The 16,054-nt window shown below is 41.9% G+C and overlaps 2 protein-coding genes across 5 annotated transcripts; one reads left to right on the forward strand and one right to left on the reverse strand.

The window, feature by feature from the left end:
• Positions 1-251: 251 nt before the first annotated feature.
• Positions 252-9,921, reverse strand: slc23a4 (solute carrier family 23 member 4). 3 transcript variants are annotated; one of them, XM_058086847.1, is made up of 12 exons: positions 9,549-9,921; positions 8,911-9,048; positions 8,203-8,360; positions 6,011-6,170; positions 5,492-5,673; positions 4,422-4,473; positions 4,175-4,331; positions 3,846-4,099; positions 3,606-3,770; positions 3,105-3,213; positions 2,919-3,014; positions 252-1,704 (listed from the first exon to the last, which is right to left on the reverse strand). In XM_058086847.1, exons 1-12 carry the CDS (start codon positions 9,786-9,788, stop codon positions 1,436-1,438), a joined length of 1,980 nt encoding a protein of 659 aa, XP_057942830.1. In that variant the 5' UTR covers positions 9,789-9,921; the 3' UTR covers positions 252-1,435. The 3 variants fall into 3 exon arrangements, with proteins under 3 accessions (XP_057942830.1, XP_057942829.1, XP_057942831.1); XM_058086846.1 differs by having other exon boundaries at positions 4,422-4,542; positions 9,549-9,918; XM_058086848.1 differs by lacking the exons at positions 252-1,704; positions 2,919-3,014; positions 3,105-3,213 and having other exon boundaries at positions 3,224-3,770; positions 4,422-4,542.
• A 1,886-nt stretch (positions 9,922-11,807) lies between these two features.
• Positions 11,808-15,956, forward strand: LOC131138163 (homeobox protein ceh-9-like). 2 transcript variants are annotated; one of them, XM_058086865.1, is made up of 6 exons: positions 11,810-11,907; positions 12,730-12,931; positions 13,012-13,068; positions 13,928-14,076; positions 14,371-14,460; positions 14,991-15,956. In XM_058086865.1, the coding sequence occupies exons 2-6, from the start codon at positions 12,757-12,759 to the stop codon at positions 15,180-15,182; spliced, it is 663 nt and encodes a 220-aa protein (XP_057942848.1). In that variant the 5' UTR covers positions 11,810-11,907; positions 12,730-12,756; the 3' UTR covers positions 15,183-15,956. The 2 variants fall into 2 exon arrangements, with proteins under 2 accessions (XP_057942849.1, XP_057942848.1); XM_058086866.1 differs by having other exon boundaries at positions 11,808-12,931.
• Positions 15,957-16,054: the final 98 nt, after the last annotated feature.

Raw genomic sequence — 16,054 nt, forward strand, 5'->3', positions numbered from 1 at the left:
GCGCGGATGTGACGTCGTGTTTCACAATGATTTTACACACTATAACAAGAGAACTAATACTTTATACTCCCGAAGCACCTTGGGTACCGTTTGTAGGGTGCTGCAAAAAAAGGCGGTATTATTTGATTTGTTGGCTTTCACGTAACGTCACCGCTTACTGGCGGATCAGTACGGTGGCCTGTGACGGACATACATAGATGATATCAGCCTCTATCGCCCTCCCGTGGTCACTTCGAAAACACACAAACGTCTTTTTGAAGTGTACTGTATTTTGGACTAACAAGTATATGTTGAAAGCACACAAATGACACATGATACAGATAACATAGCCAATAGTTGCATAAAAGTAATTTTTAAGGAGAAGAAATTCAAGAATTGAGGCCCTTAATTGACATCCTCCCTCGCCCGCATCATAATCAGCAGTTCCTTGTCCTCTTTATATTGTAGTGTCGATAGGCGCACATCCCAGCATGCTTTGCGATACTGTCTATTAAATAAATAGCTGTTAAATTACTTGTTTTAAGCCACGTAAATAGGTTATTCTTGCACACGACTAGATAAGTCTGTTGTATGTAAATCTATCTATTGTGTTGATTTTCGATGTTTTTTTTCATGAGACCAAGACTGTAAACTATGTGATGGGACATCATATACTGTGTTTTGTCAACGGTGAATTTGTGGCTAAGTAAGCTTTGTCTTACTCTGCCGAAGACGACGGCGGCGGCGGCGGCGGCGGCGGCGGCGGCGGCGGCGGCGACGAAGACAAAGACGGCGGCGGCAAGAGCGCAATGTAGACGGTGGCCGGCGAGGGTCGGAACCTGGGGCGGCGCCGGGCGGCGGCCGCCCCAGGTTCCAGAATGCCGCGTAAAAAAGGTTTTATGCTGTGAAATCATTATGGCTCATTCGAAAGGCCTCGATCTCATTATAGTGTGTGCATTGCCGCTGGACCAACCCTAACACCGCTTGGCTCAAAAAGGCCTGTACCTTTTAAGGAAAGAACATTGACAAAATGTGACATTTAACAGGACACCAAATACAATTATCACCCTGCTACCTGTACATTATGTACAAAGTACACCAAACCGACAGTGTGTACAATTCAGGCACTGATAATACTTCACCATCAGAAAATACATTAATCTGATGAAAACTATGAACAAAGCTAAATATACATTTTTGCTCAAGCTTGAAACCTTATGAAACAAAACCATATTTTCACACCGTTAAGTATAAAATTAATAATATTTTCAAACAACAATAGCTGAAAAAAATTACTCCATATAGATTTTAAAGTTAATTTCTGTCCATGGAAGAAATAATTGTACATACTATATATAGTTGGAGGAAAAATACATGATTCCAACAGAAGCCTCTCTGCTGACAATGTATGTACAGGCAAATCCTCAAAAAGGGGATGCGGATGTGAGTTCGCCACTTAATGAGCGACTCCAATGATAATGTGCGGAGGCTCTGAGGGTCCGAGCGTCTGAGTGGGTTCTTGAGTGACCGCCTTTGATTCGCATCCTTCAGGACGTTTAGGCACACAAGGTGGGCAGAATGGTACATAACGGATCCACGAGCAAGAAGAAAAGTAAGAACTCAGGCCAAAAGGAAGGTCGTACACTTCTCCGCTCTCCAGTGTGTTGCTGGCACTGTCCTCGTGAGCTTTGTTCCAGGCCAGGATGCCTCGTTCCTGCTTTGTTCCTGTAAAATACATGCCAAATTTGTGTAAACAGCAGTCTTACCTGCAGCATTTGCTTACATTTGCTGCACTTCAACCTGTACAGTTTGTGCATTGAATGTGGGAATCGGATTCTTCTTGTTTACTGAAGATGTTTGTCTATAGTGGTTGTGTCCCCCAGGGGTGGTCACAACAGTTGTACTTGTTGTCCGGCCTGGCTGACAGGTCGTTCGCTTGCCTGGTGGCAAAAGCTAAATAGCTTGTTAGTGGCCACTTGTGGAATGAGACAGTGTTTGGTCTCGCCAATGTAGAGGTCACTACACTGGATTGCATAAACAATATTGCTGACTTTGCTTCATGGGTTTTGTCTTGGGGTGGACCGGCTTTTGCTTTTCACCTATTGTCTACCCCAAATATTCTCTCATTCCACCAGAAAAGTGGCCACTCATGAGCTGTCTTGCCACCGGATTGGCATGCGGGGCATGCTTTAATAACTTTCTTGTGATCACCACCCATCAGAGTGTAAATACTCTCTATTTGTGTCCACACTGGAAGTCAAACATCTTCAGCAAACAAGACCGGTCCTAAACAATAATAATGTAATGTCCCGATATCCGTGACAGACTGTTCAGACCGGCTCTTTCAGTAGAGCAAAGTCCACCCTGGTTCTACCAGCTGTGAAATAAAGCAAAGAGTCTCAAGTATGGTTTACAATTTCATATTAAAAGGGGGGGAAATACCAGCAATTACAATGCTAGCTCTGGAGAGAACGGGCAAGCCGCTGACCAAGGTTTACCGAGGTCCGGAAAACTTCCCATTGTGGTGTTTGTTGGTGTGTTGGTCTGATCTGGTTTCAACCGACCTCGGTTCGGGGTTTTGGGCGTCACAGCCAGGCAGCGGCATTATTTCAAAAGAACAGGGCGTGTCGCTCTGTTATGAACACGTGCTATTACAATATAGCATAACTTATCCAAATCAGAGTGGAAAATATTCCATTCCTAACAATGTCTTGCCATCTTGTCTGTGCTATTCGCTTGCTACGCCGCCATGCTTACACGTAAAACTTGAGCAAGAGGTCAAGGACATCGAGCTGCATATATCCGCTATAGATACCGCATATAAGCTGACACAATCAGTGAATGTTCTTTTCCGTTCACCGGCAAAGCAGAACCAATAAAATATTGAATATTTCATACAAACATCTGCTGTACATAGTGTGCTAAAAAAGAGTGCTAACCTGGAACTGTGTTGTCTAATAAGAAGCCAAAGAAGCCTCCGACAAACATACTGGTTGTGAACGGAACCTGCAGCAACTGGTCCACCTCAGCCACTCCTGCATACAAAGACACCAGGACGACCAAACGGTTTAACCTGCTCATGGACCGTAACATAATAATAATAACAAACATAATAATAAGCATACCTGTGGAAATAACTGCAGGGTTCTTCACTATCCAGTTCGGTATGACCAGACCCGAGAACATGGAGAAGCCAAAAACGAAGATATTGCGAGATGAATTTAAATCTGCATACTAAAAGTAAAAAAAAAAAAACAAAATCATAAAAAACAAAGAACAAAATAGTATTCCGTACACTCATCACAGGTGTGAATGTTTTATGACCCATCATTTGGGACTTTTTATGATATGTTTGACAGCTTTTTTCCAGGGTGAAATGATGATACAACGTACATCTTCCATGACTTTTAAATGCAAAAAATCTGTTTTTTTTTTGGGATACATACAGTCACCTTTACTGATGTTTTTTTCGCCCATAATTAAAAGTTCTCACTTTGTTTGGTGGCCCTTGAACATACCCGATAATTTCAAAGTTTTGAGGCTAATTTGAGAGTGTGAGAGATTGAAAATCAGTTGTTACAGACTGACCAAATTGTGATATCAGATGCTTGCGGCGGCGTGCTCACCTGGAGAGTTGAAATTCCTGCTGCAGAAATGACCCCGAACATAACCATAAACATCCCCCCGATGACGGGTGATGGAATGGTGGAAAATATGGCTCCCACTTTGCCGAACACGCCCATGACTATCATGAAGACGCCCCCGGCGACAATCACCGTGCGACTTCCAACCTGCAGCCGGCAATGATGAAGGCCTCTCATTCAAGTCAAAGCACAGGTTGCCGGATGAAGCCTCCCTTGGTTTACCTTTGTGATGCCGAGGGCTCCTACGTTCTCACTGTAAGAGGTGGTACCGTTTCCTGTCCCCCAGGCTCCGGCCAGCAAAGACCCCAGCCCCTCCATTCCGATGCCCCTGTTGATGGCATGTTTAGGCGGAGGTGGAGCCCCCGATAGCCTGGCGCACGCATGGTAGTCCCCGACAGACTCTATCATGGAAGAAATCACACCTGCCAAAATGCCAACCACCCCCGCCAGGCTCACAGTGGGCAGCCCCCATTGGCCTAAGGGAACACAAAGGGTCTTGGTATGCAAAACGTGGAATCATTAGCCTGTTTTCATGTAAAACGTTTTCTTACCGGGGTACGGGAACAGGATCCAAGGGGCTTTACCTACTACATCTCCCTTTATGTCAGTACGAGCCAAGTAACCGTACCTGCCCGGATCAGAGGGAAGGGCATTAAAGGTAGTTAAAATGTAGCAGAGCAGCCAGGACAAGGCTATTCCCAGCAGGACCTAAAGGGATGAACAAAGCAACCGTGTTACTCTTCAGAGAGCGGGTGGACTGTAATGGGTTTTTTTTTCAAAAGAGCTTTTTCAACATACTGGGAGAATCTGGAAGACGTAAACACGGCAGGAGTGTAATTTCTTATCCTTGCTGTATGTTGGGAAAGATATGGGAATATGACGAAGGTACTGTGAGAAAACGATGATCAGTACAGTGGTCCTAAAACAAACAAGCAGAATATTCACAATATAGTTGATCGGATGACACGTTCACAAAATATGAAGATATATGACGGGTCTCGGAAGCTTTGAACATGATGTGCTGCTCCGCTTTACAGCATACTTTACTGCGGTTCCAGGAACGCTTGGAACATGTAGTAAGTTAATAACATTGTACATGTACACTCCTGATCAAAATTTGAACAACACTTTTTACCAACAAATAAACTCCTCCTTCAAGGCCTCAAAATTGTCCGTTGGGACAACACCGCACAACACCAAACGTGGGAAATAGAAGGGTGGCTCGAGTTTTATTCTCGGAAAAGATGAAACATAACATGATGCTCCTGATGGCTTCCATCGTCACTGGCGTGACAAGGAGAAACCACCTGAGATGGTTGCCACACTGCAAATTGAAGGGCCGCCTTCTTGATCTCGGCTGCTTTTTCCTTCACCCAAACAATGGAGCTTCAGGTTGTGCAGGGGCATCAAACGGCAGATTGCCATGTGTTGTCCCTTGCCATGTTACAAGGGACATCCCTTGTGACTGAAGGCCCTCATCTGTGTGGTAAACGCTGCAGTCCACAATGTTCGCCTGACTGGCTTTTTTTGAGCGACTATGATCTTAAACTTGTCGTCAGCTGACAAATGGCCTATTTCAGATTAATGCTTCTTTGGAATAAATGTATTGTTTTAGTCCTAGTTATTCATTTGGCATTTTCAAACTTCATTTGGAAGCTCTTTAAAATGTCAATTCTGGCCATTTTTGATATGGTCTTCAAATTTGGATCAGGAGTGGGTGGATTGAGTGATTCTTTTTAGGGCTGTCCATTTTGATATTTGCACACAGTTTTACCATCAAATCTTAGTACCATCTAAAATGAAGCCCAAATTAGAGATAAAGCAAGGCCAAGCAAGGTGATCGGGTGCAAAAGTCCATAAACACTTACAAGGCGGAAATGCCCCAGTGGTTTCCAGCACTGGTACCGGCAGAGTCAAAAAGGGACAGTCCGATGAGAGAGATGGTGGGTGCGATGGTGAGAGGTCCAATGAAGCGCATGAAGATGCCGATCAGACCAGAAAATCCAACAACCACCTGGAAGAGCGAGCCCACCATGATAGACCCCTGGAGCTGGAGAAAAACATGGTGGTTGCACACAATTATATCCTTCCGTTGCTTCATTCAGAACAAGAAATACCATAATTTCCAGTGTGGAAGCTGCACCTGTCTACAAGCCACAACGACTACATTTGGACAGAAAAAACAGATTTATTTCCGCTTGCAGGAGGCCATTACTCAATATAAAAATCTGACTCATGGTGTCAGCCTAGATGTTATGCTAAAATCATCACACACACACAAACTTAACACTCAAAAGCTAGCTTGGAAATAAGTAACAAAAATAAATTAAACAAGTTATACCCGTACACGCTGATCTGTACTGCCATACTGTCACCCGTTTACTTACCGCCCTCATCCTGCTCTGCCACACTTCTATGAATTCGCTAGAGGACGTGTTGACGAGGGTTGCATTCTGTGTCCAGGCAGGACAGGTCCACTCTGGCATGGACAGCATCGCCATGGACGGTGCCAGCAATGTGAATGTTCCACCTTGGAGAATAGGCAGGCTGGAAACCCACAAGAGAAGACAGGAAGCAGGAAAGGTAAGACATTTACTTCATTTCATTCATGTCCCATCAGGAGTGACCCCATCTTAGTAGATTGAGCATATATAGTGAATCAGCTGAATCGTCACTTACGATTATTATTACTCTTATTACTTATTTACTTGCATTATGCATTTTTAGGATTGTTACTGCTCATTGTTTGATCCCTGCCACTCCTGAAATATACACAATATAACTTCTTCAAGGGGAAATATTATGCTCATTATTTCAGCCTTTGTTTTGAGTTGTGGTCTCTTATAGAGCAGCTACACACAATAACCCGCACAGAAAACTTTTGGGGATTTTGACTTGGAAGTATTTTGACTTAAATGCACATGGCTTTCAAAATACTTGCAAGGTATTACCGTGTGCTCATTAGACCACAGAATGCAGACGGGGGCCCAGCGATATTGAGTGTCTTTAATGAGATCACGTTAAACAAACAAAGGCAGGTAGAAGGAAGTAAACTAAGGGCGCTGCTGGCAGAAGGAGGTTACACGGTTAAGAAAGTCCTCTGGCTGAGGGGCAGGGACAGCTGGATGAGATGGGGAAGCTGGGACAACAGTCATGGCATGCGACGGCTTCTGGGATGGAGAGTGAGAAGAACCGGCGGCTCCCAGCTGCCTCCGCTCAGCCTAAGTAGGATGGTAGCAGGGCGACTCTAATGGAGGGAGTTAAAATGCTCTGCCACAATAATCATCATATTAATGTTCATAGAACCAGTTGTGTCCAAATCATCACATTAAACAAAAAAGTTGGAACAACATCTTGCTTCCGTTCCAATAAAACCCAATGAAATGTGTGCTGTTTTTCTTTCTACTCCCAGGAATTTGGGGGAAGACAAAAAAGCATCAGTGGCCCCAAGCCAGCGGAATGTGGGTTTAGCAAGAACAAGATTCCATAGATAATAAGTAGGCAATGCTTTCTCCTAATCCTGCTTCCACACCAATGTTCAGCATGACGGACAATGCACAAGTACAAATCCACTTTTGCAAAACCTGCTTGGAATTCACGGCTTTCCCTGCAGCCGCTTCAAAAACAATCACCGCATCACAGTTATTCTTGCTAGTACTTCAAATATAGTACTTGAAATATTCCTTCATCCTGATGACAGGTCTTTCGAATATTTTAGACTTTCATTATTGAATTAGGTGATGAAATATTACAAACGTTGTTCTGCTAATGACTTATTTTTAAGTGCTGTATTTTTCATACAGCTATTAAAAACTGCAACGGGGGGTTCAACTGAATTGCATTATTTCTCAAACAATAACAATCCTGACAAAGTTTTCAGCGGAAAGGCTCAACCGCAAGCAGCAGCAGGGTTAATCCTGATCAACTGCTGTTTTTCTGTGGACTAAACACAGTCGTTGTAACACGGGAAATTAGGTACCCTTGCATAATTGGATGGATGTTCCTTACGCCATGTGCTGCGTGTTTACACTGCAATTCTGAATTCAAGAACTGCCACCGTCTGGCACTGTAAACAGTTCGTCTCAACGGCACAGTTTACAGGGCACACACATTTATGTCTCATAGACAGGGGTCCGTTAAGGGGGGGCGCCATTTAAAGACTTTGATGAAGAACAAACCACATCTTCATCTCATTTCAAGCATGATGATGTCCCTCAGTGGACAAAAGTCCCTTTTATGGAGACATCTCTGTGTGTACCTGGAAAAAGAAGATGACCTGGGTCCATTCAAGGGGGGTGCCGATAAGGGGCCGCCCTCAATGGCACCCCTGCCTGATTATGGCTTTATTTATTACATTTGTAGTACCAGACCTTAGTTTTTGGTATTAAGAGTGTTTGCTTATTTCATAACCCCATCTGAGACTTCAGAAGTTCAATGAAAGGCAAAAGTTACATCATCAACCAAATCATTATTATGGTACATCGACTTTTTGTTCAATTTTCATTTGTCGCATGCCACCAGATGTTTCTGATGGAGCATATGCTCCTCGGCTGGGAATCGGTGATTTAGTCCGACCTACCGGATGCCAAAGGTGACCTGGAGCAGAGTGCAGATACCAGACACGAAGAAGATGGTGCTGATCAGGTAACTCTGCGTGAGGCCGTCATGTTGAAGACACAAGCCTTGTGAGAGAATCAGCGGGATGGCAATGATCCCTCCAAATGCTGTCAAGCAGTGCTAAGGAAGAATCAAACAATAATATACTGTCATTATACCATTTTTGTACACCCTCGTTCTTTCTTTGAGTTGCCAATTCAGTGATGCCTGAGTCCAAGCTGAGTTTCGGACTCTGACTCGAGTCCAAGTCACATGACTCCACTACACATCTTTGGATTGATGTATTGTATTGTATGTATGAATTGATTTGAAACAGTCTGAAGTGAGCGGAAAAAGAAAAGCAGGTTTTTTGGTAACGGGGCAGACCTTTCTCTGAAAAGGAACAATGAAGGGACAATAGTGTAGAAGCTAATATAGTAGATCAAGCTGAACACATAACTCTCCCACTCCTTGACTCAGACATCATGTTTAACTGAAACTAATTCTACAATGAGGTCCACGTGTACAAAACCAAGCAAGTTTAACCAACCGTGAAGAAGATCAACCTCAGGTGGCCCCTCATGTGATAAATAATACTAACAGGGCCGCATGAGTCTGCAAAAAATGTCAAACCCATTTCCTAACTAACAACATTTTCTTTTCCTCACATGCATTATGTGTATGTACGTACCTGTATACCAAGAAGGACACACAAGTACCAAGGCGGTACATCGGTCACACAGTAGGCCAGCTTGCTGTGCTCATGGTCCACGGAGGTGACTTCTTCTTCGTGTTTTGTGTCTTGTAGGTCACAGAAATGCCCTTCAAGCTTCAATGCAGTCAAAAACATATCTCAGAAACAAAACAATGTTCGGTATAGACTCCATAATTCTGAAATTCAAAGTAGCGTGCTTGGATATTCTTCATGTTGTGGTGACTATATAGCCTTAGAGTGGTCATCTTGAACGTATACTTTAAGATGACACTGTTAAGATCAATATCAATCATATTTACAGCGCCGCATTCATGAGAAGGTTGGACTTTGTGTAAGCGTGATGTTTTTATGACTAAATAGCTTGATGCTTATCTGTCTTAAAGGATGAGTTCTAGCTTGCATCAACAACAAGGTATTTACGTGCCTCCTTGGCATTACATGTGATTTTACAGCTAGATAGTTCATAACATACTTATGGTTGAAGTTTACCAAACAGATTAACTCACAATATGTTGCAATGATTGAATTATTTCCAACATGTTATGGCCATAGCCTACAATACATGATATTAGCTTAATAGGTATTCCCCGTGGTAATTAAATAAATGTACTCACTGCAAATGCGTAGTTGTCAAGCCCGTTACTTTCCTTTTCTGGAGCCATGTCAACTTCTGAACTTCTGGTGGCTTTCGGAGTCCCACAAATATAAGAAAAACGAGTTAAGAACTGAGAACACGTCCGATGGAAAGGCACCTCGACACAGCGACAACGAAACGGAGCACCGAGAAAGTGAGGAGGCAGGAGAGGGAGGCGAAGGGCATTGAAGGAGGCAACAGCGGAGCAGAGTTCAAACATGGGGCTGCTGTGCTTGACGATTGAAATGCGTGGCACCCACAGCTCATGTGAAGCCAATTAGAACAGTAACAGCAGCTGACCCGCCCGCCACTGGCACCCGGGGACACGCTCCCTCACACAACATCCGCTTGTTTCCGTCATTCAATTTGGCGGCAGGAATCTTTCATTCATGTCGTACCCCCCGTCTTTCACGTTTTCAGTTACAGTACTGTGTACTAAGAGCGTACTCGGTTCATAAACAAAAATAAATGTGCTTTCGTGATTGCATTTTAATTGCACTTAAAATGACCTGGCTAGCATATACGTACACCTGCACAGCCCCGTATTAGCATGATGTGTTATTTCAAAGTGAGTATACTTGGCTTATAGTGCTAATATACTGTAAGTATACTGAGCTAATGCTGGCAATTCTAGGACAAGTACCGTATTTTCTGGACAATAAGTTGCTCCGGAGTATAAGTCACATTTTTGGCGGGTAATTTATTTTACAAACTACTTAACCAAAATAGACATGAAGTCCTCTTGGAAGGGAAGTTCTAACAATAAAAGAATAGAGAACAGGCTCAATAGGTGTAAGATGTGCTAACACAATGCTAGCACAATGTACAGTGCACGAGGTCAGTGTTTGGGTTGATTAGCTCCAGTACATGTCTAGACATACTAGTATGTAAGTACAGTATAGCTCAGTATAGCCATGCATTGTGGGTCTTGTACTCGTGATGTGAAAGTATAATGACGAGGGAACATGTTTTTGGCAGTCAAGTCTTCATAAATACTAATTACTATTTACTAATAACTCACACGTGCCTCCAGGCTAGCACATGATACAGAGAAACCATTAAGGTTAACTTAGTTTCCTTATGTGCACCAGGCTATTTCCCTCAAAATTATATTAAATAGCTTTATTGGTCTGATAGCAGTCCGCATCTCTTGAGTTACTGTGAGACGTTCCAAAGACAGAGTTTTATTTTCACACAACATTCTCACGCCAACGTCAGGTTTTCTTATTCCAAATCTTGGTCCTAATCTAAAACCTTGACATTTATATACAAATTGCTACCAATTACAGGCTTGTCACGCTCTTCAGTCTTCTGACGCATTATTCAGACATGTGACTGAAATCATTTGGGGCCTGAAAAGTGCCGTAAAGGTTTTTCAGAGCTAATTGTCTTGACGTTCCTATAGAAAGAGCATCATATGTTACACATAATCTGGGGAAATAAAGCTCACATGAAGGCAGCATGATGACCTCACTGGACACTCAACTGTGACTGCGTGCCGTTTGCGTGTGTCACTGTCTATGCCGTGGAGTGACTTGACTATATATTATTTGTCTTCATACAAGGGAAGAAATGTTGGAATATTCTTTGCTTCAGATGACAATAAACCAGGAAGAGAAAGAGGAAGTGGGGAAGTGACAAAATTTGACACATAAGCTGGAACAGTGCGGATAGAACGCAGAGGTCGCATGGACGACGACAACAACAAGCAAAGCATAAGGAAGAAAAGAGTCTTCTATTTATATGAATTTCCCGCATGTGCAACTATAACTGTGAAACTATAAAACATGTTTTGTCCCTATGGATAATTCATTGGATTTACATTGTTGGATTAGTTTCACATCCACTTCAGTTAGAGTTGGGCCTTCTGGAACCAATTAATTTTTATTAATTAAATTAACTCTAAAAAATTGTTATAGGCCTTACGAGTGTTATGTGCTGTGTTTGTGTTGCCATGAAAATATGTGTTCCTGGGTAGCGGGAGTGAAAAAGAAAGTAAAAAATCAAAAGTCCAAACCCCCATGTTGGCAGAGCTCTTGGGGGTTCATTGGGCGTGGGGTGTCGCCGTGACAGTAGCCCGTGTTGGGGGATGTGGTGCTTCACACCGCAGTAGTGAAGGAACACTAATAATAAACACACCTTGACAGTGAAGGCCACATGCCAGTAAATGCTTCTCGACATTGAAAGCACCATGACAGTACTATATATTATTAGCGGCATTTCCTGCTCGTGCCAAGCTAACGTTAGCCTTAGCTAACCTAGCCGCCTAGCTGGTTGGAAAAATGTCTACTAGCAAAAGAATAAAGAAGTGAAAGCTCCCAGAGGAACCTATTGACAAGGTGAGGAAGGTGAGGAAGGTGGCTGGTTATTACTCTGTATTCATATATTAAGGAATACAGGTGGAATAATTCTGTGCTTGTGAAATTGTGTTTAGTCACATTCCTTTGGGTCTAAGTGGGAGTGGCACGGCCTGTTGCTTTTCTTAAAAAAATTCTTGAGTCAGATTTTCACATACATTTCAATGCCATCATCTAACAGTTATACAAGTCTACATGTACAGCAAAAGTAAGCCGCCTACTTACATGATTTGACAGCTCCCTGCACACACCACTAGAGGTCAGTATCGGCTTTTTAAAGCGTTGTTTCTGAGAGTTGAAGTGAAGTGTGGGAAGCTGAGAAGAGCCGAGGTCATAAAAATTATCATTTCAATAAATCCATTGATAAGAGGTAAATAAAGGAACAGCCCTTCACATCACGTAAGTTTTACAACTAAATCAATAACGACACAACCAATGAGTTTTTCAAATCATGCATGACAGTAATGCATATGCTGCTGTAAGGTGAACTATCACTGCGCCTAAGGCTGCTCCCCAAGACTGTGTGATAAGGTGCAAATGTAATAATCGGTGTGTGAGTTTGCTCTTTGGGGACACAGACAAGAACACTCCACAATGGGTGCTGATTATAGTTTTCCTAGTAGTGCTATGTAGAGTCGCTCCACCTCCGTCGTGATCACGTGATGCGGGTGAAACACAGGCCAAGGGGGGTAGGAGGGCAACTTGAATCTCCTCAACTTTCAAGGAGCAGAGTGCAAGATAAGTACCAAAGAGAGGAGGAAATCACAACAGAGTTTTCTAAAATAGTTTTTGCTGTTTTTGGAGGTTTTGTCCTTAAAATAGATCCTGGACATGTGGGACAAAGATCATCCAGAGAAAGGCTCAAGTCAGGAGCCACGCAAACATTTATCTCATTCCATAGAGGAGATTCTGAGGAAGCCCGCTGGTATCAGAGGAGAAGCAAGAGCTCATGGCACTTGGTCTGTTATTAAGAACACCAGGATATCTAACCATCATTTACATACAGGTATGCTTTCCTAATCATTCCAAGTGTTGCATGCTTTTACATAAACATTTTATCATCAGTAATGTGTTTGTTCCCTATAGAAAGTCCGCAAATCAGACGCCTTGAAGAGGCTGCAAAGTCCAGTACAGACTGTGCAAGTGAGTATTTTTCAGGTTCAGTAAGCTAGCAAGAAATGATTAGTGTAGTAAACATTTAGTGTTTAGTTACTGTATATTCTCTGGTTATTAATGGCAGTGACTGCTGCTCTCAATGCTCTTGTCTTTGCATATGTGTGACAAAAAGGACTTTTTGTCAATGGTGTCATAATATATATTTTGGATATATACACTTTTTTCAAGCATTGTCATTTCAGTCCATAACAAAGTTTAGAAGGTGTTTTTTACTTGTAATAATACAACTCTTTTAGACTTTATGCTCATGAATACTGTATTTGACATTTTCTTTTAAAAATGTCTTTCTTCCTCATGCTACAAAAATGAGGCTATTTTTTGACATAAAATGATGACATTCTAAGAAATTTTTTCTCATAATTTATCAACTTTATTCTTGTCAAATGACTGCTATTTCTAAATTACAGTATTTTTATTCATAATGTTTAATTTTTTCCTGTTTTCGTTTTTCTTTCTTTCTTTCTTTTTTTTTTTAAATTATATTTTTATATTGTGCAGCGAGCGGGCCAATGACAAAATAGCTTGGGCCCAAATATGACATGCCGCATGTTGGACACCCCTGGGTTACAGGGTTCCAACCATTATTTTTTCAATAAATAAACAATGTTGTTATTGTCATATGAAATATTCCAAGGTTTAAAATGTTTTTTCTTTCACCAACTGCAACTTTTTCTCGTATTTGTACGTATGTTCGTTATTTCTTATAACAACACTTCCTTGCTAAATATTCCGACATTTCAACGTTGTGGCTTTCTACGTTTGTCTCTTTTATAGATAACTGCATGATGGAGATAGTGGTTAGAGTCTCCCATCTCTTTCTTTCCAGGTGTGAGAAAAAAGAGGCAAACCAGGGTCACCTTTACACCATTCCAGGTGCAGGAGCTGGAGAATGCGTTCCTGCACACTCACTACCCTGACGTGAACACCAGAGAGCAGTTGGCCTCATGTCTGCACCTCAGTGAAGGACGCATACAGGTGTGCAAACATTATTGGCCACAGCAGTATGGATTTACACTCTTTCAGTCTTGATTGCTGGGGTTACATTCTGATGTAATAATGTGCCAATAAAATAAAGCTGTAACATATAATACAATATCTGAGCATATCATTGTTACAACTGTTTTGATAAGATATTTCAGCTCAAAAGGTCAGAGGCACAACAGCATGAGTTTAGAGCAAACCTTGGCCTGTTTGTTACTGATATACACAGTATATGATGATCTAGTATTTTACGCAAACATATTCACTTTGAATATATTCCTTCTACAGATCTGGTTTCAGAACCGTCGAGCCAAATGGAGGAAAAGTCAAACACTAAAGGATATTCGGCAATCTATTCATCCCCAGCACTATTATGAGGTATCTCTTCATGCTAGATGTAGCAACTTTTCAGACACTGGAAAAGAATTAGCGCCTAGAAACAACATTAGCAACTGTAAGCTAAAAGGTGTCCCAAGGATTCATCTGGATGATGTTGTAACTTGACTCTGTAGCAGCTGAAAATATGCTTGAAAACTCTTGGAACATAATTTGTCAGGAAAATGAATGCATGCCCAAAAAACAATATAACAGCTAACAAGCTAATTATATTTTTGAAAGGAACATAGGAGAGAAGTGAAAAATATCAATCTCATCACTCTAGCACGGATCCGATACCACCCTTGGTATCGTTATAGTACGATACAACCCCTACAATGCAGGGCAGTTCAACAACAGTATTAAATATATTGTTAAATGAATTCTAGTCAAAACTAAGCATGAGTAAATATTGAAAATTGAATATAGCGCTGGTATTAGATCATTAGATATGTCAGAATATAATATTAAACATAATATATGTACATTTACACCAGGGTAATGTAATCAATGTGCTCTCTTGTCCCAATCAGAAACCTCGGATGGCGGCAGCGTGCTGGCTGCCATGTTGCTCACACCAGTCGCTACAATCAAGATTGTTCCTCACAGCAAAGTTGCCCCCCACATTTTGGACATGTTACAGGAGTCTGTATTTTGACCCTCTCGGGACCGACAGCCCGAAAGGGACCACTCCTCCTGTACACGATGACACAATCAGGTTGTGACGACAACATCACGATGGACTAATACTAATATACTGTATTGTTGTTTCTGCACTCCTGATCAAAATGGTAAAAATGGTAAGATGTTGGATCTTAAGGAGGTTGGAGAAGGAAAAGGCAGCCCAGATCAGGATGGCGCCCCCTCAGGTGGGATCTCCTTGTCATGCCAGATTGGAAGCCATCCGGACCGCCGAGGTTCAATTTTTCTCATCAGAGAATTACGTTTTCTTCCACCTTTAAATGTCCTTTTTTTGGTGCAAATTCCAAACAGGCAATTTGTGGTCTTAAACTTCTGATCTGCTGATAAACAGCCCATTTGAATTTCAATTGCAAACATTTTTTGTATCACTCCCATTTATCCTGATTGCATTTTAAAGCTTTACAACCTCCTTAACATCCAACAGTGCAAAACGTACATTTTTGCAATTTCTTACAGTACATCCAATCTATTGCACTACACAGTCATCCAAATATCCAAATGTTTTATTCATGAAATGTGCATTCTGATTCCAAGAATATATGCGTACGTTTCAAACCTGTTGTTTGTCTACACAACAAGCCCACCAATGGCTTGCGCTTTGTGCTGTGGAATTGTGCAGGAGAGATTTTTATTTTCATGACACCACATTTCTTTGTCAGAGATAAGATAATGTACGCCTTCCTTCTTCATCTGTTTGACTTTCTGACAACCTTTGCTTATCTAAATTTAAGCTTGTAAACTCAGGTTACTGGCAGGTCAGCAGGGGAAGCTGAGGAAACATAATAAGGAACCAACTCATTGGCCAGTCAGACTGGTAAATATGTTATGAATGACTTTTGCCAGTGTGTAATTATAGACCTTATAAAGTCACATACAGTACACTGTAGATACAGTA

This window comes from Doryrhamphus excisus, chromosome 11, assembly GCF_030265055.1.
Source record: "Doryrhamphus excisus isolate RoL2022-K1 chromosome 11, RoL_Dexc_1.0, whole genome shotgun sequence".
NCBI classification, from domain to species: Eukaryota; Metazoa; Chordata; class Actinopteri; order Syngnathiformes; family Syngnathidae; genus Doryrhamphus; species Doryrhamphus excisus.